The sequence below is a fragment of the Notechis scutatus genome, chromosome 5 (assembly GCF_049901735.1).
Source record: "Notechis scutatus isolate UNSWTSFEM ecotype Mainland chromosome 5, rNotScu1.2, whole genome shotgun sequence".
Classification (NCBI taxonomy): domain Eukaryota; kingdom Metazoa; phylum Chordata; class Lepidosauria; order Squamata; family Elapidae; genus Notechis; species Notechis scutatus.
This window is the reverse complement of record NC_142013.1, coordinates 3092126-3117625: the sequence shown is the minus strand read 5'-3', so window position 1 is coordinate 3117625 and position 25500 is coordinate 3092126. Positions and strand designations below refer to the sequence as shown.

General features: G+C 43.7%; 1 protein-coding gene and 1 long non-coding RNA gene across 3 annotated transcripts in view; one reads left to right on the top strand and one right to left on the bottom strand.

The window, feature by feature from the left end:
• The window catches only part of LOC148130344 (uncharacterized), a 469114-nt gene that overhangs the window by 364069 nt on the left and 79545 nt on the right, over positions 1–25500 (top strand). The window lies entirely within an intron of this gene.
• The window catches only part of FCHSD2 (FCH and double SH3 domains 2), a 179300-nt gene that overhangs the window by 142564 nt on the left and 11236 nt on the right, over positions 1–25500 (bottom strand). The window contains exon 1 of one of the 2 annotated variants that reach the window (XM_087965949.1): positions 10815–10833. The exons of the other annotated variant lie outside the window; for it this stretch is intronic. Coding sequence (XP_087822075.1) covers positions 10815–10816 — 2 coding nt within the window. The 5' untranslated portion in view covers positions 10817–10833. Of the gene's footprint in view, positions 1–10814; positions 10834–25500 lie in introns of those variants that run through there. 2 annotated transcript variants of the gene reach the window in all.

Here is a 25500-nt window from a genome sequence, read left to right as displayed (position 1 = left end):
CAAACAGACCAGAAAAATCAACTGGTGAGGCGCGCGCATGCGCAGTGAGGTCAGTTTGCCTGCGGCTCGCGTGCCAGCATAAATGGCTCTGAATGCCACCTGTGGCACACGTGCCATAGGTTCGCCATCACAGCCCTAACCCATCCAACTCTCAATATCTACATCTCTCTCTCTCCCTCCCTCTATCTCTATCTATCTATCTATCTATCTATCTATCTATCTATCTATCTATCTCTCTCCTCTATCTCTCCCTCTCATCCTCCCTCTCTCATCCTCCCTCCCTATCTCTCTTTCTCTCTCCTCCCTATCTATCTATCTATCTATCTATCTATCTATCTATCTATCTATCCCTCTCATCCTCCCTCTCTCATCCTCCCTCCCTCTCTCTTTCTCTCTCCCTCCCTATCTATCTATCTATCTATCTATCTATCTATCCTCTCATCCTCCCTCTCTCATCCTCCCTCCCTCCCTCTCTCTTTCTCTCTCCCTCCCTATCTATCTATCTATCTATCTATCTATCTATCTATCTATCTATCTATCTATCTATCTATCCCTCTCATCCTCCCTCTCTCATCCTCCCTCCCTCCCTCCCTCCCTCCCCTATTTCTTTCTATCTATCTTTCTATCTTTCTTCTATCTATCTATCTTTCTTTCTTTCTCTTTCTTTCTTTCTATCTCTTTCTATCTATCTATCTATCTATCTATCTATCTATCTATCTATCTATCTATCTATCTATCTATCTATCTATCTATCTATCTATCTATCTATCTCATCTCTCCCTCTCCTCCTCCCTCCCTCCCTCTCTCTCTCTCTCTCTCTCTCTCTCTCTCTACCTCTCTCTCTGGCAACAAATACTCATTGGCAGAATGGGTTCACTTAACAACCGCCATGAAAAGGGTCATAAAATCAGGCGTGTTCGTGTCACGACTTGCTTAACAACCACCACAACAACTTACAACTGTAATTCCAGGCTCACTTATGATCCTAACTCTCGCGCTGCCTGTATTTCCTCTAAACCAGCTTTTGCTGGCTGAGGGATTCTGGGAGTTGAAGTCCACAAGTCCTAAAGTTGCCAAGGTTGGAGACCCTTGCTCTAAATAGAACTCAAAATAATTTTCTGCCAGGGAGGGGGGGTGAGAGGGGGGGAGGAAGGAGCGACTTTGAATGTGTTGCAATCACAACATTGTGTAGCTCGAGGACCACCAAGCTAGAAGATAGATTGAGTAAGAGACCAAAAACAAAGCCACAGCAGGCCGACAAAAGAACAGGATTTTAAATGTGTCACACTTTTAGAGATGCATCAAGGTCAGGCAACACAATGCCTGGATTTGCAGAGACTGATAAAAAAACGATATTGTTTCATATCTTCGCGCTAGTGCGCTTCCTGAAAAGTCCCACATTAAGCGCCAAAGGCCGTATCACTTGCCGTGGTGCTCATTTCGCTTGGAACAACCGGGGGGAACAGATAAAATAAAAAATAAAAAATAGAAAATACGTTGAAAGGTGAAAGTACGTGGCTGGCAATGCTCTCGTTTTCGCACGTGCTTCAGTGCCATCCCGGGACACACAGGTGGGATGAATACCAAGCAATCTCACAATTGTCCTACGTGAAGGATTAACCGTCATAAAAAAGACGCCTACGCGGGCAATAAAGGTTGTGTTTGGCAATTGTGATGGGACACACATTCTGAATATGCCTTTAATCAGGATATACCAGGGATGGTGAAACTTTTCAGTACCGAATGCCCAAACCAGAACGCGTGTGCATGCACGCAAGCTGAAGTGCCAGAAAACCGAAGACCAGCTGTCTGGTGCATGTATGCCTGTTTTTGGGGTGTTTTCGGGGCGTTTTCAGGCCGTTTGTCGCACCAAAAACAGCCAGAAAATGGCCTGGAAAACTGCCTGGAAACAGCCTGGAAAACAGACTGTCTTTTGGACCATTTTAATGCTGTTTTCCGGGTCCTTTTCAGGCCATTTTTGGGCCGTTTTCGGGCTGTTTATAGTGCCGAAAATGGCCCCCAAACAGCCTGTTTTGTAGGCCATTTTTGGCACAAAAAAGCCCCCCCCAAACAGCCTGTTTTTTTGGACCATTTTTGGGCCATTTTCTGGTGCTCCAGTGTGTGAGAAGACCAGCTGGCTGGCACTCATGCGTGCACCAGGAACCAGAAGAGCAGCTGGCGATGGTGCAGATGCCCACTGAGAAGGCTCTGCGTGCCACCTCTGGCACGCCTGCCATAGGTTCACCATCATGGGAATATACAGCACCCTTCCCAAACCTCTACCCCAAGTTTCATGTGAAAACTTCAAGCGTCCTCGACCGAGCCTTTCTGGAAGCTCGGCACTCAAGACAAACCGGCCATCCACAGGCACACTGAGATAAACAACCACTCATGCCATTCATGAGAGACAGTATCAAAAAAGCAGAAAAGGGAACAGGAAGACCAAAATGCCTACGCACCAGCAACCAACATGCAGGTAAGCAGAGATTAACACCAAAATTAATACCAGACCAACAACCCAGAAGTAAACAAAGCCCCCACCGACTCAGACTAACCATTCAAACTGTAAACAACAGCCCAATTAAGGAGCCAACAAGAACCCTCCCACCAGCACCGAGAGCAAAGACAACTCCCTTCTAGCACTGATGATGTTAGCTAGTTGGGTCTTGAAACGTCTGCAAGAAAACCACCAAGCTCAGACAGCACCAAGGACCCCACAGTCGTTGTCCTCCTCCTTCTCCTCCTCTCTCCCTCTCCTGCCTCCCCCCCTGCTCCTCCTCCTTCTCCAACCTTACCTCCTTCTAGCACTGATAAAGTTAGTCAGTTGGGTCATGAAACATTTCCAAGAAAACAACTGAGCTCAGAGAGCACCAAGGACCCTTCAATTGCTCCTCCACCTCCTCCTCCAACTTTACCTCATTCTAGCACTGACAATGTTAGCTAGTTGGGTCACGAAACATCTCCAAGAAAACAACCCAGCTCAGAGCGCACCAAGGACCCCACAGTCATTCTCCTCCTCCTCCTCCTCCTCACACCCCACTCTCTTCTAGGACTGATGAGATCACCAAGTTGGGTCATGAAACATCTGCAAGAACCAGGCCCACCACAGGTATTTGTACTTTGCTCGACCATAAAGAGCATGCATTAACAGGCGAAATGAAGGAAGCCAAAGCAATCATGTGGCCCGCATGCAAAGGAGGATGTGATAGACACAAACGAAAGGTGGGGCCAAGTTCACGCAGGCAGGGAGGTGAAGGGTGCAGGTTTCGTTATGAATGTCAGGACTAAAAATAGACGCCAGGGAGTATGAATTGGTGCCATCTAGACAGCTACGAAGGCGTACAAAACTCTGTAGATCGTGCTCCGGTGAGGGGTAATAACGGAAGGAACAGGTGAGGCTGCCTGCCACCTTCTGAAAGCAGGTACCCCAGGTTAAAAATGACACACAAACTGGTGTCACGAACAAGATGGGAAAATGCACAAGAAAACAGAGGGCCTTTCACAGGCTCAGGACGGAAGGAGGATGGGACAACGGAGAAGCCTCTGCTCGCACAAATCTGTGTTCTTCAAATATATGATTTTTTTTGGGGGGGGAAAGCAACGAATATAAATTGGTTCATATTATAAATGGTATTATATAAGGAATGCTTGCCTCCAGAGGTTGTGGGTGCTCCAACACGGGAGGGTTTTAAGAAGAGATGGGGCAGCCATTTGTCTGGAATGGTATGGGGTTTCCGGCCAGAGCAGCGGGGAGGGCTGGACTACAAGACCTCTTAAGGTCCCTTCCAGCTCGTTGTTCTGTTAAATCTAAAACCGTGATCGGAGGAAAGGCTGAGATAATTATGGGAGATAATTTATTTTCTTTTATTTTTAATAATCATAAATAAAATAATTTATTGAAAGATACTTTCAAGATAGGACGGGCATTTTTGGGGGGGATTGTCTTGGCAGGATCTTGGAAAAATGGTCAAAAAGGAAAAACAGTGAAATACAGGCATTGGATTGACTTACAAACATTCATTGAGTGGCCACTCAAAGTTACAATGGCACTGAAAGAAGGGACCTGTGACCGTTTTTCACACTTATGACCGTTGCACCATCTCCAGGGTCATGGGATCAAAATTCGGAGGATTGGCGACTGACTCGTATTTATGACGGTATCAGTGTCCTGGGGTCACATGATCCCCTTTTGCAACGTCCTGACCAGCAAAGTCAATGGGGAAAGCCAGATTCACTTAACAACTGTGTCACCAGGGCAAAGCAGGGAGACTCAGCCAATAAAATCCACTTAACAACTATCTCGCTTTGCGACAGAAATTTTGGGTTCAGTAAGTTGAGGGCTACCTGTATACATGAGGGGACGTAGTAGAATGACTGCAGAAAGACTGCCCAACATAAAACAAAAACAAAAAAGGAATTAGAAGATAGATTAATCTTCTAATTCATCTAATTAATCCTAAAACAGACCAGAACGAGTGGAATTCAGACATAAGGGAAGTTAATAAGTAGATGCTGCTTGAACTGAAGTGGAAAATTCTCTGGAGTTACAAAAATGGGAATTATGAAACAGGATGCTTGATGGAATGAGGAAGTGAAAGAGGATATGAACGAGGGGAAAAAATGGATACAAGAGAACGAACGTTGCAAATAATAATAATAAATAAGAACGAGAGGAATCTATTGTGCACTATGCATAGGATAAAACGATAGTTACAAAAATATAATCAAAGAAAGGGAAGAAAGATTATCATTAAAAGAGGTCAGAAAAACCCATCACTCTGCTAAACAGCTAATTCCCTCAACACTGTTCAACTATTTACAAAGTCTGCATTACTATTCATCTTCTCACTCTTCCTTATCGTCCATCCCCTCCCACTTGTGACTGTATGACCGTAACTTTGTCGCTTGTATACAATTTATATGGACTGTTTCCTAGTATGATTTGATGGCTTATTGTACCCTATGACTATCATTGAGTGTTGTGCCTGATGACTCTTGACGAATGTATTTTTTCCTTTGTGTACATTGAGAACCTTTGCACCAAGACAAATTCCTTGTGTGTCCAACCACACTTGGCCAATAAAGAATTCTAACTCTAACTGCCGAGAAATACTAACGGGAGTTTGTTTTTTTCTTTTTTTAAAAAAGTGGGTTTTGGAAGTGGGTTTAAGGAGGTTTTTTACTCGGGAGCTCCAGGCAACGTGGATGGCATTGCAAGCGAAAGGTTTTAAGTTATTTGAAAGGAAACTGCAGTGAGGAAATGCTGTCAGCCAACCGTGTCACACAGTAGGCAGCCTCTGGCCATTTCGGCTGAACTTGAAAAAGGAAAGGAACATGTGAACGGATGAGGATTCGGATGGGACGCCAATGGGAAATGCCAGCCTTGTAGGTTAGACTGAAAAGGGGAAGGAAACACATTCCATGTTGCTTGCCAAGAAGACAGCACGAATATTATTGATGATGATTATGGCTTGTCACAATCAGCCAGTTGTTTAGACCAGGGGTCTCCAACCTTGGCGACTTTAAGCCTGGAGAACTTCAACTCCCAGAATACTCTCCAGCCAGCATCGCTTGCTCTCTTGTAATCCCTTCCTCTGCAATCTCTCTCCACTTTAGGAGGTTAAGAAAAAAAAAGAAACAGACACGGCTGGCTGGGGAATTCTGGGAGTTGAAGTCCACAAGTCTTAAAGTTGCCAAGTTTGGGGACCCCTGTCTTAAGTCTTAAAATTGCTACGGTTGGAGAGCACTGGTTAAACCATGCGGACATTCAACTCCCAGAATTCTCCCCAGCCAGCATCGCTTGCTCTCTTGTAATCCCTTCCTCTGCAGTCTCTCTCCACTTTAGGAGGTTAAGAGAAAAAAAAGAAACAGACATGGCTGGCTGGGGGATTCTGGGAGTTGAAGTCCACAAGTCTTAAAGTGGCCAAGTTTGGAGAGCCCTGATTTAGGTGACCCTTCTGGTCTCTTCCAACTCTATCATTCCTGGCTGGCTGAGGAATTCTGGGGGTTGAAGTCCACAAGTATTAAAGCGGCCAAGTTTGGAGACCTCTGGCATAAGGACTCCTGCCCAGGGCAGGGGGTTAGACTAGAAGACCTCAGGGGTCCCTTCCAGCTCTGGGATTCTATTTCTGGGGAATTCTATTTGGGGAATTCTGGGAGTTGAAGTCCTCCAGGCTTAAAGTCGCCAAGGTCGGAGAACCCTGGTTTAGACTTCGAACTTGGGGGTGGGCTTCCAAACCTTTCATCTGGCAATCAAAAACGGCACGACCCCCAAATCCTTCAGCTCTACCTGCAGCCCAACCTCCAGCTGAGGCAGGAAATCCTATACAAAGGGTGTCAAACTCAAGGCCTGCGGGCTGGATGTGGCCCCACGGGGTGCTGAGACCTGGCCCACGGGGCCGCCCGGGAAATAGCAAAGGGCCGACCCACGGTGCCTCCGCCAGCAAAAACAGAGCTCGCGAGGGCTATGCGCGGCCCTCCCAGGCTCCGTTTTCACTGGGGCAGAGGGCTGGTGGAGTTCGTCACAGCCGAAAACGGAGCCCAGGAGGGCTTGTGTACAGGCCGCAGGATGTCAAGCTGGTCACGCCCACCCTGGTCACACCCACTCCCCCCCAAGGTCAAACACAACCCTGATGCAGCCCTCAATGAAATCGAGGGTTTGACACACCTGCCCTGGATCATTTGCAATGGTGGCGAGTAACTTTAGTTTGGCTCTGCAAGCCAACAGGACAGACACAGACTCCAGAGGAGAATTAGGACTGCAGAAAAAACAACGGCTACCAACCTGCCTTCCATGCAGGACCTATATCCTGCAGGAGTCAAAAAGAGAGCTGTGAAAATATCTACAGACCCCTCACACCCTGGACATAAACTGCTTCAACTCCTTCCCTCAAAACGACGCTATAGAGCCCTGCACACCAGAACAACTAGACACAAGGGCAGTTTGTTCCCGAAAGCCATCACTCTGCTAAACAAATAATTCCCTCAACGCTGTTCAACTATTTACAAAGTCTGCACTACTATTAGTATTCATCTTCTCATCACTCCTTATCACCCATCCCATTTGTGACTGTATGACTGTAACTTTGTCGCTTGTATCCTTATGATTTATATTGACTGTTTCCTAGTATGATTCAATTGCTTGTTTGTACCTAATGACTATTACTAAGTGTTGCACCTGACGATTCTTGACTCTTGACAAATGTATCTTTTTTTTTTATGTACACTGAGCGCATTTGCACCAAAAGATATAGGCTCAAAATCCAGATGGATCCTGACAGACTAGAACACTGGGCCCTATCTAACAAAATGAAATTCAATGTAGAGAAAAGTAAAGTCCTACACTTAGGCAAGAAAAACCAAAAGGACACATTTAGACTGGGTGAAACCAGGCTCAATAGCAGGAACTGGGAGAGGGATCTAGGTGGACAACCAGCTAAATAGGAGCCAGCCGTATGCAGCAGCAGCCAAAGCCAATGCAATCCTAGGTTGCATTCACAGAGGGATACAATCGAGATCAAGGGAGGTACTAATACCACTCTATAAAGCCTTAGTAAGACCACACCTAAAGTACTGTATCCAGTTTTGGTCATCACACTATGAAAAAGATGTTGAGACTCTAGAAAAAGGGTAGAGAAGAGCAACCAGGGTGATGAGGGGACTGGAGGCTAAAACCTACAATGGACGGTTGCAGGAACTGGGCCTGGCTAGTCTAGGGAAGGGAAGGACCAGGGGAGACAAGAGAGCAGCCTTCCAATATTTGAGGGAGGGGCTGCCACAGACAGGAGGAAGGGGTCCAACTATTCTCCAAAGCACCCGAAGGCCAGACAAGGAACAATGGATGGAAACTGAACATGGAAAGATTCAACCTGGAAATAAGGAGAAACTTTCTGACAGTGAGAACAATCAACCCATGGAACAGAAGTTGCCTCAGAAGTTGTGGGACCTTCATCCCTGGAGGCTTTCAAGAAGAGACTGGACTGCCATTTGTCAGAAATGGTGTAGGGTCTCCCGCTTGGGCGGGGGGTTGGACTAGATGACCTACAAGGTCCCTTCCAACTCTGATTATCTGTTAAGGCAAATTCCTTGTGTGTCCAATCACACTTGGCCAATCAAGAATTCTATTCTATTCTATTCTATTCTATTCTATTCTATTCTATTCTATTCTATTCTATTCTAATTCTATTCTAGTATGATTTGATGGCTTATTGTACCCTATAACTATCATTAAGTGTTGTACCTTATGATTCTTGACTCTTGACAAATGTATCTTTTCTTTTGTGGACACTGAGAGCATTTGCACCAAAGACAAATTCCTTGTGTGTCCAATCACACTTGGCCAATAAAGAATTCTATTCTTTTCTTTTCTTATTCTATTCTATTCCTAATTCTTATTTCATTTCTACTCTACTCTACTCTATATTTTATTCTATATTCTATATTCTATTCTATATTCCTTTCTTATTCTATTCTATTCTGTTCTATTCTATTCTACTTTACTGTACTCTATATTCTACTCTACTCTATACTCTACTCTACTCTACTCTACTCTACTCCACTCCACTCCACTCCACTCCACTCCACTCCCTCCACTCCATATCCTATTCTATTCTATTCTATTCCATTTTACTTTACTGTACTCTATATTCTACTCTACTCTACTCTACTCTACTCTACTCTACTCCACTCCACTCCACTCCACTCCACTCCACTCCACTCCACCCATATCCTATTCTATTCTATTCTATTCCATTTTACTTTACTGTACTCTATATTCTACTCTACTCTACTCTACTCTACTCTACTCTCTCTCTCTACTCCCACTCCACTCCACTCCACTCCACTCCATATCCTATCCTATTCTATTCTATTCCATTTTACTTTACTGTACTCTATATTCTACTCTACTCTACTCTACTCTACTCTACTCCACTCCACTCCACTCCACTCCACTCCACTCCACTCCACTCCATTCCATTCATTCTTATTCTATTCTATTCAGGTGTAGGGGATGCCCTAAATTCCGCTGAAGATGTTACCTAGCTTGGTAATTCAACATTTGGAAACCAATCCACAAGCTCCAGTGATGGAGCACCCACAACTTCTGAAGAGAAGCTTCTTCCGAAACTTCTGAAGGATGTCGTAATATATGTGGCACAGTGTGTGTGTGTAAATCCAAGCTGTGTGACCATTTGCAAATGACAGGTGGAGATTGTTTTTTGTCAACGCGCAGGTTTTCTAAATGCCATCCAAGGTTTTTTTGGCATGGCTAAAACACTGGCACCGCCAACGTTGATTTATGCCATATAATCTCACTTTTGATTTTCAGATCTTGAAACTTCTCCAATTCCTGGCCGCCTGTTCTTCGATCCCCTGGTATTGCCACATCCATTATCCACACTGCCTTCTTCTCCATTACAGTTCAACTACTTTTTCGATGATATTTCCAACTAAATTTTCATTACGATAATGACAATGACATGCCATTGCTTATAAGCAATTTATGGAATACTATATTTTCTTTCTATTTATCTATCTTATCTATCTTTATCTATCTTTATCTATCTCTATCTATCTTTATCTATCTATCTATCTATCTATCTATCTCTCTATCTATCTATCTATCTATCTATCTATCTATCTATCTATCTATCTATCTATCTATCTATCTACCTATCATCTACCTACCTACCTAACCTATCTGAATAACCTTGGAGACCCCTATACCATTTCAGATAAATGTTTATTCCATCTCTTCATAAAAACCTCCAGCACCCACAACTTCTGGTGGCAAGCTGTTCCACTGGGTTAATTCTCCTCACTGTTAGGAAATTCCTCCTTAGTTCTAAGTTGTTTCTCTCCTTGATTAGTTTCCATCAGTTGCTTCTTTTCCTGCCCTCAGGTGCTTTGGGGAATAGCTTGACTCCCTCTTCTTTGTGGCACCTACCTACCTACCTACCTAAAACAGGGATCTCCAAATGTGGCAACTTTAAGACTTGTGGACTTCAACTCCCAGAATTCCTTTGGCTGAGGAATTCTGCAAGTTGAAGTCCACAAGTCTTTTTTTTTTAATTAAAATTTTATTTCAACTTTCCACATTTTAAAAACATCTCTTTTTAGTGAACAGCATGATTCCAGGTTTTCACATTTCCATACAAACATGACTATAATTACATACTCGTCTTTCACATTTAGTTTCATATCTTACCAATACTTTACAAACTTTCTATTATTATTTTTTCCAAATATTTTCCTCCAGCTTAAACCTTAAATAACTCTCATACCTTCATATTCATTATACTTTTATACTTTTATGGGTCAGGTTTGCAATTTCATTGCACATTCTTATTTCATCATTTCACAAATTCTAATTCAATTCAACCATTTCAAAAAGATTTCCCCCCACAATTACTAATTTGAGTGTGCCACCTCTATAGCTTATATATTCTTTAACTCCCCTTTAAATCCCAATATTCATTTAACTTTTAATTATTGCCTAAAAATTAATAATAATAATCTCCTAACAACTATATAACATATATACCTTTTAGGTCAGAAGACTTAAAGTTGCCAAGTTTGGAGATCCCTGATTTAAAACCCAAAATGATGAAAATACCCATACTTATGTCTCCTATTTTCCCCAAATAACACGTCCATGAAATCCCAAGAAGCTGAATTTCTGAGTGTACCCACACAAATAAATAGCTGATCAACTCTTTTTCTTAAAAAAAGACAGACGTAATCCAGAATGAGATGTCCTAACTTGGCTAAGAAAAAAAAAATGATGGCATTGCTATTTTGGGCTTACAACTCACATTTTCAAGATTCTTTTCTGTTATTCAGGGATGTGCATTTATCCTCCAGCCAATATTCCAGTGCCAGAAGATTTTTAGCTTCAAAGAAAACAGACCAGCTGCCAATCCTGATTTCACAGACCTTCAGATGTCCATGTTGTGGTGTTGTTTCTGCAGAGAATTTTGGCAAGTGTGTGCCCGTAAGATCCTAAGTGGGGAAATCCCAGGAGGAGAAAAAAAGCAAAGGAATTTGCTGATCTTCCACCTGAATCTACCCAACATTTTTAAATGGACTTACACACTTTTTGGCACAAATTACACCCTCCTGGCATTCAACCGAGGAGGCCAATAACCTGTTAGTGGCATCCAAGAATAATTGCTAGCTGCATCTGATGTTTTGCAAGAATTTGAACAAGCACCGACAGTATTAATAGAATAATTAGAGGGTAGGACGAAAGCACAGCAGAAACCTAGATCTATCTTTTGACCCTTGGGGGAAAAAAAAGGTCTGCAGGATGCCTGTATTTTCATAACTCACCCAGCTGTTCAGGAAAAGGCCAAAAGAAACTTTTCAATATCTTAAGAGTGTGAGTGAGGTTCCAGAAGGCAGTATTTTCACCGCTCAGCAAAAATCAAGAATGTGAAGGCATAACTTCAAATTGACAGGGGGAAACTCCAAAAGTCATGTCAGAAGGAAGAATTTCAGGGAAAGAGCAGTGGAAGCTTGGAACCAGCTTCCAGCAGAGGTAAGTAGGTCAGTAACTGAGTTTAAACACGGTTGGAATAAACACATGTCCTACCTGTCAATGAATACTTCAGCTTCAACCATAACAATACAAGAGCAAACAACAGATACAAACTCAAATTTAATCACACCAAACTTGACTGCAGAAAATACGACTTCAGCAACAGAGTGGTCAATGTCTGGAATACTCTACCTGACTCTGTGGTTTCTTCCCCAAACCCCAAAAACCTTAACCTTAGACAGTCTACTATTGACTTCACCCCTTTCCTAAGAGGTCTGTAGGGGGCGTGCATAAGTGCACCAATCGTGCCTACCGTCCTTGTCCTGTTGTTTCTTTTTATTTTTCTTATATGTATCCATGTATTCATAACTATGTTTTTACTTATACCTATTATCTTGTAAGCAATTGACAAACCAAATAAATAAATAAATAAAATAAATCGTCCAACATGGATGGATGGATGGATGGAAATATTGAGGGATGGATGGATGGATGGATGGATAGAGATACTAAGGGTAGATGGATGGAGATAGTGAGGGATGGATGGATGGATGGATAGATGGATGGAGGTACTGAGGGATGGATGGATGGAGGGATGGATAGATGGATGGAGATAGTGAGGGATGAATAATGGATGGATAGAGATACTAAAGGATGGGCGGATGGATGGATAGATGGATGGAGGTACTGAGGGATGGATGGAGGGAGGGATGGAGGGATGGATGGATAGATGGATGGAGGTACTGAGGGATGGATGGATGGATGGATAGATGGAAGGAGATACTGAGGGATGGATGGATGGAGGAATGGATAGATGGAGATAGTGAGGGATGGATGGATAGATGGATGGAGGTACTGAGGATGGATGGATAGATAGATGGATGGAGATACTGAGGGATGGATGGATGGTTAGATGGATGAAGATACTGAGGGATGGATGGATGGAGGGGTAGATGGATGGATGGATGGATAGATGGATGGAGGTACAGGGATGGATGGATGGAGGGATGGATAGATGGATGGAAGTACTGAGGGATGGATGGATGGATGGATAGAGATACTAAAGGATGGGCGGATGGATGGATAGATGGATGGAGGTACTGAGGGATGGAACAGATGGAGGGATGGATAGATGGAGGGATATAGTGAGGTATTGATGGATGGATGGATAGATGGATAGAGATACTAAGGGATGGGCGGATGGATGGATAGATGGAGATAGTGAGGGATGGGCGGATGGAGATACTGAGGGACAAATAGACAGACAGACACTGATACACACACACACACACATAAGACAGATACATAGATATTAAAAATCAAAATTATATATATATAAAAAATAAGGAATAAATAAAAAAGCAAACAAAGAATTCTCAAAGGGCAAACCACTGTGTTCTTATTCTGCCTTCATTTTTCTGCGTTCCGAAGCTACCGATGCTTTAAATCTAAGCGATTCTAGAAATCAAGATAGATAGGGAGAGTCACGGAGAGAGTATAGCATTCCCTTTGCAAATACAAAATTGCTGCGGGATTTGCCCTGAAAGAGTAGCAGAAGGAAGGCTGTGAGGCGAAAGGCTGGATTTCATGAATATTTTCCCTCCCCATTTCGTCTATAATAAAATTGCAGCTCAGCTGCAAACGTATCTGAACAATTATTGTCCATCAAAGGCCTGTCGAGGAAGAGCAAGGCAGGTGCTTTACTCAGGGGGGAAAGATATGTTTGTAAAGGGATTTACTGAGCTTGTGGAACAATTCGCCAAGTCCCTTTCCACCAGGCTGTTGTTTTAATTTTAAAAAATTACATTTGGATCGGTCCTTGCTCTGTACTTTGGATAAACCAGCATTCCCAACCATGTTTCTCCAGCTGGATGGTCCAGTTTAAGAACCGGTGATTGTTATCACATAGCTACACCCACATCCGTGTAATCAGGTTTCTAAGTAAACGCAGCGATCCACTTTGACAGGTATCTCCTACTCAACCGAAGAGCTACGCTTGAATGGACAGGTCCAGGCCCATCAAATAGACAGGCAGGCCTCGACCTATCCTGTTTCTCCGAAAATACGACCTACCCTGAAAGTAAGCCCTGGCTTGGTTTTTACACATGGGCCCAATATAAGCCCTACCCCCCAAAATAAGCCCTAATTAAGATCCCACCCACTCCAGAGTGGAGGGGTAAACATTAAGCTAGGGTGGGGATGTGGGGGGGGTGGAGCTGTCCTACTACTTACTTTTGGACAGGTGTAGCCAGGCCTCACACCCCCTCAACACCTGCCTTGTCGGCCCATTTGTTCTGCAGCCGGCAAGGCTGGCCAGGATTTCCTGAAGGCCTCTGGAGCTGAGAACAAAGCTCTGGATCGATCCAGAGGTCTCTTATCGGCTGCAGAGGCCTTCAGGAAAGCCTTGCTGGCTGCAGAAGAAGGAAAAGTTCCTGAAGGCCCCTGACAACGAAAAGGAGGCCGGGGGTGATGCGCGCAAGTGAGGTTAGTCAGTGGATGACATCCCCCCAAAATAAGACCTGGTGCCTTTTTTGGTGGCTATATCTCTATCTCTATCTCTATCTCTATCTATCTATCTATCTATCTATCTATCTATCTATCTATCTCTATCTATCTATCTATCTATCTATCTATCTATCTCTATCTATCTCTCTATCTATCTATCTATCTATCTATCTATCTATCTATCTATCTATCTATCTATCTCATCTATCTCTCTCTCTCTCTCTCTCTCTCTATCTATCTATCTATCTATCTATCTCTATCTCTATCTATCTATCTATCTATCTACCTACCTACCTATCTACCTACCTACCTACCTACCTACCTACCTATAAAATACCTATAAAATAAAAGACAGGGCCTTATTTTTGGGGAAACACGGGTACAACCCGAATTGAGCCCAACATTTCCAATCGTAAGCAAGACAGTTCAATGAGTTTTCCTCCATTCTACGACCTTCCTTGCCACAGCTGTTAAGTGAATCCCCAAGGTTCTTAAGGTAATAACACAGTTGTTAGCAGGTCGCAAAGCGGGATCCCCTGAGCCTGGGGGATGCTGCGACCATCGTGAATGTGAATCAGTTGCCAAGAGTCTGAATTTTGATCCTGTGACCCTGGGGAGGCCGCCGTGGCCGTGTGAAAAAAACAACGGTCCCATTTCCAGTGCCGTTGTAACTTTGAATGGTCACTAAAGGAACTGTTGTAAGTCGAGGACTACCTGTTTTCAACCGCCACCTTCCAAAATGGATTGACTTAGGAAAAAAGGCTATTTTTTGGGGGTGGGGAACAAATTTATTCCATAGCCTCATAAGCCAGAGAAATAAAACAGGGCCAGCCCATCCTTAAAATGATTCAAAGAGCTGCTTTCTAGCATCAGCGAGCCACTACAGGTAGTCCTCAACTTATACCCAGAAGGCAATGCCTTACTGGCCACAGAAGGAGAAGTTCCTGAAGGCCCCTGACAGCGAAAAGGAAGCCAGGGGTGACGCGCGCAAGTGAGGTTAGTCAGTGGAGGACATCCCCCGAAAATAAGACCTGGTGCCTTTTTTTGGTGGCAAATATATCCATCTATCTCTATCTCTCTCTATCTATCTATCTGTCTATGTCTATGTCTATCTGTCTATCTGTCTATCTATCTATCTATGTCTATCTATCTATCTATCTATCTATCTATCTGTCTATCTCTATCTATCTATCTATCTATCTGTCTATGTCTATGTCTATGTCTGTCTATCTATCTATCTATCTATCTATCTATCTATCTATCTATCTATCTGTCTATGTCTATCTATCTCTATCTATCTATCTATCTATCTATCTGTCTATGTATCTATCTTTCTGTCTATCTATCTATCTATCTATCTATCTATCTATCTATCTATGTCTATGTCTATCTGTCTATCTATCTATCTATCTATGTCTATGTCTATCTGTCTATCTATCTATCTATGTCTATGTCTATCTATCTGTCTATCTATCTATCTATCTGTCTATGTCTATGTCTATGTCTATCTATCTGTCTATGTCTATGTCTATGTCTATGTCTATGTCTATGTATCTATCTATCTATCTATCTATCTATCTATCTATCTGTCTATGTCTATGTCTATGTCTATGTCTATGTCTATGTCTATGTCTATGTCTATGTCTATGTCTATCTATCTATAAAACAGGGTCTTATTTTCGGGGAAACACGGTATGGCAGGCCCAATTGGCAAAAGCAAACTCAGGACCTTACAGGTTGGAAACAGGCAGAAGCAGCCTTCATCCTGCAGTGGACAGACCATGGCTAAGATGATGATGATGATGATAGAAAGGAGTAATTGAGTTCTCTTCTCCTCCCACACGCGCCATGTGCTTCTGCGCATGCATCTCCTGCGTGCTGCCGCGCCAGATACCCAACAATCAGCTGTTGAGCACGCAATGCCTGCACATGCACAATAGACTTTATTTCTGGGTGAGTGCTCGCATGCTGGTAGTAGTAATGGCTCTCCGTGCCACTTCCGGCAGGCATACCATAGGTTTGCCACTACGGAGCTATAATATGAATGTAAACGAATATTTCCTGTAAACAACAGAAATGTAGACAAATATTAATATGCGCACAAGATATGGATGTACCCAGTCGACGCACTGTATAACTGAAAGATGGTGTTATTTTTTTTGTTTTTGTTATAAAAAAATAAAAAAAAACTTTTAATAAAAACAACGGAAGCAAGAAAGGTCGTTAAAAGTGGGGCAAAGCTCACTTAACGAATGTCTCACTTAGCAACAGCAATTTTGGGCTCCATTGTGCGCATAAGCCGAGGACTACTTGTACAAAAGGTGGTGGTGTTTTTAAATGTCTAAACTGTGCATATTATTTAGCCTCCTTGGACATTGAAGCAGCTTTAACTTGGCAGCTGCAGTGATTCCCTTAACAGTCGAGGCGAGAAAGGTCGTTAAAAATGGGGCGAAGCTCCCTGAACAGGAGAAGGAGGAGGAGGAGGAGGAGGAGGAGGAGGAGGAGGAGGAGGAGGAGGAGGAGGAGGAGGAGGAAGAAGAAGGAGAGAAGAAGAAGAAGAAGAAGAAGAAGAAGAAGAAGAAGAAGAAGAAGAAGAAGAAGAAGAAGAAGAAGAAGAAGAAGAAGAAGAAGAAGAAGAAACAACTTTATTGTCATTGTACAAGTTGTCTCGCTTAGCGGCAGAAAATTTTTTCGGGCTCCGCTGCGGTCGTAAGTCGAGGACCTGCTGCCCTTAAAAGCCGCACTCGGTCCCAGCAGCTTGCAATCAGCTTGTCAGCTGCATTATTCCAGCCAGCGTCCCTCCGGCCTGTTTCAAAACACAGCTTTAGGGCAATTAGATGTTATGAAAATAGCCAACTTACTGGAACTAATTAAACGATCACGCTGGCTTCATCCCGGAGCAAATTCCAGCCTGCGTGGATCGAAACAGCAGCTCATTGTTCCCGGCAGTTACTATTTTATCCGCAGACAATCATGTTTATTACCTATCCGGTTCGGTTTGAATGGACTAGCAGAGAAGGGGTGTGTGTGCGTGCGTGTTTTTCCATCCCCCCTTATTGCCCCTGTGGACAATAGGTCCGATATTAGAAACGGTTCTAATATTTTTAGGGACTGTATTCATGCCATGAGTCAATGCAGGGCGTGAGGCAGCAGCTGACAAACCCCAACTCAGAAATATCTGTGAAATCCTGATTTACAGAGGGAGCCTCGCGGGGTTTGTAAAGGCAGAAACAGTGACAGACAGCTGACTCAAGGTCCGACTTACAGCTGTATTAACGGGAACGGAGGTGGAAAGGGGGGAAAACCTGCCCGAACGCCTCGCTTCGAGCCAGGATTACCGATATCCGTGCGAACTGGCGGTGTTCTTGGGTACCAAAACGACAGTCCGGGAAGCAACGGGGGGAAACTCATCAAAGGAGAGAAGCAACCTGGCATGAAGAGGGAATTCCCTAACCGTGAGGACAGTGAACCAGTGGAACAGCTCGTAGATCCCAGAAGTTGTGGCTGCTCCATCACTGGAGGCTTTTGAGGAGACAGACTGGACAGCTACTTGTCTGGAATGGTGGAGGGAATCCTGCCTGAGGAGGGGTTGGACTAGAAGACCCCCAAGGTCCCTTCCAAGGAAGGAAGGAAGGAAGGGAGGAAGGGAGGGAGGAAGGAAAAGGAAAAGGAAAAGGAAAGGGAAAGGAAAGGAAAGGAAGAAGGAAGGAAGGAAGGGAAAAGGAAAGGAAAGGAAAGGAAAGGAAAGGAAAGGAAAGGAAAGGAAAGGAAAGGAAAGGGGAAGGGAAGGGAAGGGAAGGAAAGGAAAGGAAAGGAAGGAAGGAAAGGAAAGGAAAGGAAGGCAAGCAAAATACACACACACACACATACACACACACACACAGAATGGCTAAGCCAAAAGAAATCCCAACCACGGACAGGCAGGTCAGAATTTTCACTGCTAAGAAACAGGAGGGTTTTAAGGGGAGTTGCGCCTGATTTTACGTCCTTTTTGCCACCGTCATTAAGCGAGTCCTTGCAGTTGTTAAGTGAGTCGTGTTTGGTTGTGATGCAAACCCAGCTTCTTCCCATTGACTCTGCTTGTTGGAAGCCGGCTGCGAAGATCGCCAATAATGATCACATAATGCCACAACCACCACATAATCCACCACTGATCTAAGCCCCGGTTTAGGCAGGAAACCCTATATCCATGATGGCGAACCTGTGGCATGCATGCCAGAGGTGGCACACAGAGCCATCTCTGGGCACGTGAGCCATCGCCCCAGCTCAGATCCACCACTCATGCATGCGCGCGCCTTCTGCTGATCTTCAGATCTCTGCCGTGCATGCACACAGGGGCTGCACACATGGGGCTCGCAGGGGGGGCACATACAGGGCAGGGGTGGGATTCAAAATTTTTAACAACTGGTTCTGTGGCCGTGGCTTAGTTGGTGGGCGTGGCTTGGTGGTCATGTAACTGGGTGGACATGGCTTGGCGGTCATGTTATTGGCTGGCTGTGGCCAACTCAACATCACTCACATCGAGGCACGCATCTCCTCGCCTGGCCTCTCGTGACTGTGGGGATGCTGCAACAGTCATAAGTGTGAAAAATGGTCATAAGTCACTTTTTTCAGTGCCATTGTAACTTTGAATGGTCCCTCCACACAAGCAAAGTACCAGCAAAGGAGTGAAAAAATACTCCAGAGAAGTTCCTAAGACAGGAAGTCGAGTCCTACCAAGAATGTAATAAGGGTTAACGGAGAGGCAGTTTCTGTCAGCAACACCAGAATGTTTCCTTCCTGCCTTCCTTACAGGATTAGGCCAGTAATTTCTTCTAACAACCGGTTCTCCGAACTGCTTAGAATGTTAACAACTGGTTCTAGCGAATAGGTGCGAACCGGTAGAATCCCACACCTGATACAGTGTGGGGTGCATGCACGGGGTGCACTCAATGCATTTGGGGGATACGCGCGCATGCGCTTTGGGCACTTGGTGCCAAAAAGGTTAGCCATCGCTGCCCTATATCAAACTAGCATTCCTATCCCAAAGCTTGTCTACTCATTGTCTGCCTTCTTTAGCCATAAAGCAAAACACTGCAGAAGGCATTTTTGAGAGCCACAAGTTGGTTTAGTGTACGTAGCGCAAAAGAGTGAAGCCATCATCAAAGAACCCCACTCACTGCTACGCAGAGAATGCGAGGTGTATTTATGTTCATTTTTCTTCTGTCTTCTCCTCCTCCCCTCCTCGTAAGTGTGATTTTTTTTAATGCACGCACAAAGGAACAGAGTTTTACACTGAGATTAGACTGGATGGAAACATCTGAAATATTGGGGGGATAAAAGGTGGAAAATTCAACGAAGACCCCTGTCGCCTTGCAAGCCCACTTCAAAAATCCCTCCCGTTAAAAAAATCTCTCCCCCCATGGCACTAAAGCACATTTCAACCTAAGAAAGTGTTAATTCATTAACCTCCAACAATTAACAATGCATATTTGAAGACGTCTGAATTCACTTGGCTGGGGCTGGGGGCAATTTTCTCACTGCCAAGGCAGGTAATCAACACCGCCTAAAGTTGATTAAAAGAAAGGGGGGGAAAAAACTTTTCGGCATTTGCATATTTTCCAAGAGAAATAATAAGGAGCAAACGGAAACGTTTTTTAAAAAAAAAAAAAAACCAAGAAAAGAGTTGTTGGCTGACAGGAGATTTTGCAGCTCATGTTTAAAAGATGATAAAAGCGGGAGGGAGAACACTCAATTAACAATACATTTGAAAAACCCAGCGAAATCTTTCTTGAATCAGAAGTTGTGATGACAGCAGCAGGAGGGAGAACCGATTAACAGGAACCTCGCATGTTGCAGTTCAACCACTCCCAGAAACCGTAAAACCTACACACTTGAAATTTGGCCCGTAGGTTCCTCTTGGCTTCTAGGGGCTCACTAAGAAAAGATTTTTTGAAATGACCCTCAGAGCATTTAGAGTATTTCCTATATTATTATTATTAACACGCTCTGATGCTAAGGAGTTCTACTCCCCCTCCCCACCTGAGAAGAAATCTCTTCCAAATGCAAAACACAAGCAGAGGAGAGGAGTTTCGGTTTTAGTTTCACAGCACCAAGCAGCTTTAGTACAGAACAGTTGAGCTAAGCCACGCCCAGTCTCCTTGCTGTCTCCTCCTTGCTCACACAGCAAATACTCTTTCAGTTTCCAAACAGCCCTCCACTCTCTCACACACTGACAGGACGCTAGCCAGATGAATAGTGGTGGGATGCTGGTAGGCAGAATTTTATTCCCCTTATTTTCCTCCCCAAAAACTAAAGGTTCTGTCTTATACTCTGGAGCGTCTTGCCCAATCACATAATTTCATAGTGAAGCACGGGTACCCTGCTAGTAATATACTGTATATACATACATACATACATAATAAATACCCTGCTCAAGCAGAAGACCCTATACTTATAAAGCAGTTTATGCATTATAATTAAATTTTATTCTATCTATCTACCCTACCCTGTTTCTCCAACAATACGGCCTCCCCCAATAGGAAGTCCCAGCATGTTTTATAGGCATGAAATGAAATTAATCCCCTCCCCCCAAATTAAGGCCTATATTAAAACATGCGAAATGGGGGGGAATGGTGGGGGGGCTTGCTCTTAGGAAGTACTTTTGTTGCACACCCGGATACGGTGCTGCCTGTGTTGACCCCAATACGAAGTGTCCCACCAATGCTCAGGTCAACATCCAAGCCATCGCCGCCTGCCCACCCGAAGATGCAAGGGGGGGAATTAAGTCACCCCCGAAAAGACGGCCTAGCCATTTTTTCGGGGCTCAAAAAAAAATAAGACCCGGCCTTATTATATGAGAAACACGGTATCTCTACCTACCTACCTACCTACCCACCAGAATAACAAGAGTTGGAAGAGACTTTGGTGGTCTTCTAGACTAACCCCCTTTACCATTTCAGATAAATTTTCATCCAATCTCTTCTTTAAAATCTCCGGTGATGAAGCACCCACAACGTCTGCTGGCAAGTAGTTCCACTGGTTAATTGTCCTCACGGTTAGCAAATTCCTCCTAAATTCCAGGTTGCTTTTCTCCTTGGTTAGTTTCCATCCGTTGCTTCTTGTCCTGCCTCTTCAGGGGCTTTGGAGAATAGATGGGCCCCCCCCTCTTCTTTGGGGCAGCCCCTCCAATATTGGGGCGCTGCTCTCATGTCATCCGTAGCCCTTCTTCTTGCTAAACTAGACTTATCCAGTTCCTGCAACTGTTTGTCAGTTTTAGCCTCCAGGCCCCTAATCAACTTTGTTGCTCTTCTTTGCACCCATTTTTCCAGAGTCACAAAATCAATTTTTATATCGTGGCCACCAAACCTGGATGCAGTATCCCAAGTGCGGCCTTACCAAGGCATTATAAAGCGATATTAACCCTTCACTTGATCTTGATTCGATCCCTCTGTCAGTGCAACTGTACTGGCTGTTTTGGGCAGCTGCCACACACGGCTGGCTCCTACTTAAGTGATCGTCCACTAGGGCTCTCCAACATCCCTCTCCCGGTTACTGCTCTTGAGCCAGGTACCACCTAATTCTATACCTGTGCATTTCCAAGATATCAAACTCTCCGTTAGCAGTAGGGATTCCAGCTGTGTTCTTTTCCATGAGTCAAAGCGGAAATCCTTTTTCCATCGGGCGTAGCAGCCAAGCCCTCCCTCCCCTCCCTCGGTGCCCTCTGCCTATTTCTGCCTGTGAATTATTTCCTTCCCATCTTGCCTTGAAAAGCTTTGACATCTGCGTTACCACCGGAGCCTTAATTGGCCAAGCTGTTGAGGCAACACGATGCCAGTTAGCTCATCCTTTCAGAATCTGGCGGTTACAAAGAAGGAACAGGAATCTCCCAGCGGGGTCTGCGTGGGGAAATAAGCTCTTGGGGTGGGCCATTCGTAACTTCAAATGGTCATGAAGGAAACGTTCGCAAGTTGAGGACCGTCTGTAGGGGGGAAAGATTGAAGGAAACTCCTAAGAGGGAGGACAATTAACTGGTGGAAGAGAAGTGGCCTCCGGAAGTTGTGGGTTTAGTTGAGTTTATTGTCATTGCAGGTGGTTCAGTGAAATTAAATACCACCTTCAGCGCACATTATGACTACGAAAATAAACACAAACACACATCCTTCACAATCTATACGATTGAATGGAAAACCCCTTATATTGCATTGATATTGCAATATACAGTAGAATTGCAATAGAGTTACTTGCCCTGGGATAGAGGCTGTTTTTCAGCCTGTTTGTCCTTGTTTTTATTATTCCCCTGTACCGTCTGCCAGGTGGTAATAGTTCCCAAAAAAAGGGGTGCCCAGGATGAGATGGATCTTTGAGGATGTTTTGAACTCTCTTAAGGCAGCGGGAGCTATGAAGCTCTTCCAAAGAGGGGAGAGGGCAACCCATGATCCTCTGGGCAATGACGTTAACCCTCTGGGGTGCTTTCCTATCTGCCCCTGTGCAATTGGCAAACCCTACACAGGTGTGCAGGAAGTTAAGATACTCTCTATGGTGCAGCGGTAGAAGGTCACCAGCAGTTCTTCACTCATTGGGTGCTTTGTTACTGGAGGTTTTTAAGAAGAGACTGGACAGCCACACCTGTCTGAAATAGTATAGGTTTTCCTGCTTGAGGCAGGGGGTTGGACTAGACGACCTCCAAGGTCCCTTCCAGCTCTATTCTATTGATTCTGGGGAGAGCAATAGCACTTAGACTTCTATACCGCTCCACAGTGCCTTTCCAGCCCTCGCTAAGCGGTTTACAGAGTCAGCCTCTTGCCCCCAACAATCTGAGTCCTCGTTTTATACACCTCCAGAAGGACGGAAGGCTGAGTCAACCTTGGCAGTCAGCAGGTAAAGATTAAATGTGTGGAAAAGAAAAAAGAAAGATATACGAAAGATAGAGCCTGCAATACCGCATTCTGATCACTATGCCAGCCCGGTTCCTTCCTTCCTTCCTTCCTTCCTTCCTTCCTTCCTTCCTTCCTTCCTTCCTTCCTTCCTTCCTTCCTTCCTTCCTTCCTTCCTTTCCTTCCTTTCCTTCCTTTCCTTCCTTCCTTTCCTTCCCTCCTTTCCTTCCCTCCTTCCTTCCTTCCCAATAGACTTATATATTCACAGTGCTTTCCAGCCCTCTCTAAGCAATTTACAAAGTCAGCCTCTTGCCCCCAACAATCTGGGCCCTCCTCATTTTACCCACCTCGGAAGGAAGGAAGGCTGAGACAACCTTGAGCCTGGTCAGAATCGAACTCCTGGCGGTGAATTCGCCTGCAATACTGCATTCTCATCAATGCGCCACTATGGATCGTTAAACACCACGGGATATTGAGGGAAATAATTAATGCGGTGGGATAGAATCAGATTGCTTGTCAGAAGGCAATGACATAAGCCAGGACACAGCAACCGTCATAAATATGAGTCAGCTGCCAAGCGCCTGAATTTTCATCGCCTGAGACCTTGGGATGCTGCAACGGCCATTAAGTGTGAAAAATGCTCATAGATCACTGTTTTCAGTGTTGTCGTATCTTCGAACAGACACTAAACAAACACTTGTAATCAATAACATGTAAAAAAAACTTGGGAGTTTTGGTACAAAATTTGGTTATGGCTAGAGGGAATGACGGGGTTAAAAATTAGTTATATATCAGAGATGTTCTTACTAGGAATAATGGAAGAGAATTTTAGTAAAGCCGATATCTATCTAATTGTACACGTAATCACGCAGCAAGAATGATATTCGCCCAAAATTGGAAAGCAAATGAAATCCCAAGTGAAGGTGCTATGATTGATAAGATTTTTCAATGCGCCGAAATGGATAGGTTGACACTAGAATTGAAGGAACAAGATAAATCAGAATACTATAAAGTATGGAATAACTTTTATTATTGGAGGGACATGAAAGGGAGTTCACAAAATTGAAATAAGAATTTAAGATGAAATAGGAAAGAGGTGAGAGACCTCATAGCTGAGGAATAAGAAAAAGGAACTAAAAAGGTAACAAAGCTTAAATGTGTATATGTATATGCATATGTATATGTATGTATAAATGTTTATATTTTTTGAATCTTTCTAAATGTAAAATGCTTTGACGGATGCTTGGGTTGCAATGTCCCACGATCTCTTTTGATAACCTTCTGACAATGGCGAAGCCAGATTCAGACAACAACCATGCTACTAACTTATCTGCAGTGATTCACTTAACAACTAGGGCAAGAAAACAGGGCAAACTCACTTAACAATTATCTTGATTAGCAGCGGAAATTTGTGGGGCTCAGTTTTGAGCCTAAGCTGAACGTTACCTGTACTAAGAACATTTAACAAATATAACATTTCTACTGCAATTTCCCAAACGTACAAATTCTTACAAGGTACTTTCCAAATAGCAAGTGGTTGGTTCATTTTTCTTTGTGGTTAAGAAAAAACAATTTTTTAAAAAAAAGGTTATTGCCAGCCGTGTACTCATTTGAGTTTAGATATTTTTGTTTAACTTATAGGATAAAATAAAAATGCAAATAGGAAGACACAGTGTTGGGGAGAAGGGGAAAGAGAAGTGATGGGGGAAAATTTTTAAAAAGTGACTTCCGACTCCCTCTGTTGCAGTAAAATAAAGCATTCACATCAAAGCACAACTTTTGACTTTTCCGCAATACTACAAACATTTCCACGAAAATGATTCAACCTAATTGGTGAAACCCAAAATCAAAGTTTCATTATTTTTTCCCCCCACATTGAACACAAAGTCCAGAAAATCCACCTGGCAACAAAAGTACTTATATTCTTTTTTTTTAATCTGTGCCAGCCATACATTTATGATATAATTGGATGAGAAGATAACCTTGGCAAGACTGTTCTGTTCAGCCAACGAGAACTTTCAGAGAAAGACCCACAGATCTTGGACATACAGAACGAATTCCTAAGGGTCATAAAACGCAAATCCTTATTGATGGAAAAATATTTTAGACAGTGTAACCTGTCCAGCCAGCAATTTCTGTGCAAATAATTTTTTTTTTTTAAAAAAGGAGCAAGCATTCTTGTAGAAGGCACGGCAAAATTTCCACCACGACACCAGGAGGATCTTAATGCCTGACAAGCATCCTGCAGGCGGATAAATATTGACAGACTTTTATCACGCCGAATGCTTTCTAATTTGCTAAGAAAAGTCCCCAGAATTGCCATTTGATGTAGGATAATTTGCAAGGTGCCTGTCATCTTGCTGGATTTGCAATCAGAAAGCCCACCCAGGCTGATGTTTTATTGATTACTTGGAAATAATTTCTTCGCAGGCCTGTCCCGAGAAATCAATTCTTTTTTACACCAAGCCAATGAATAGTTCTCAAGGGCGCTTATCCGAACTCGCTTTTCAAATAAAAAGGGATGAAAGGCTAAGGAGAAGAAAGTCCAGTTATGACCATTAGTACTACAGGTAGTCCTCAAGTTACTAGGTGGCATATTTG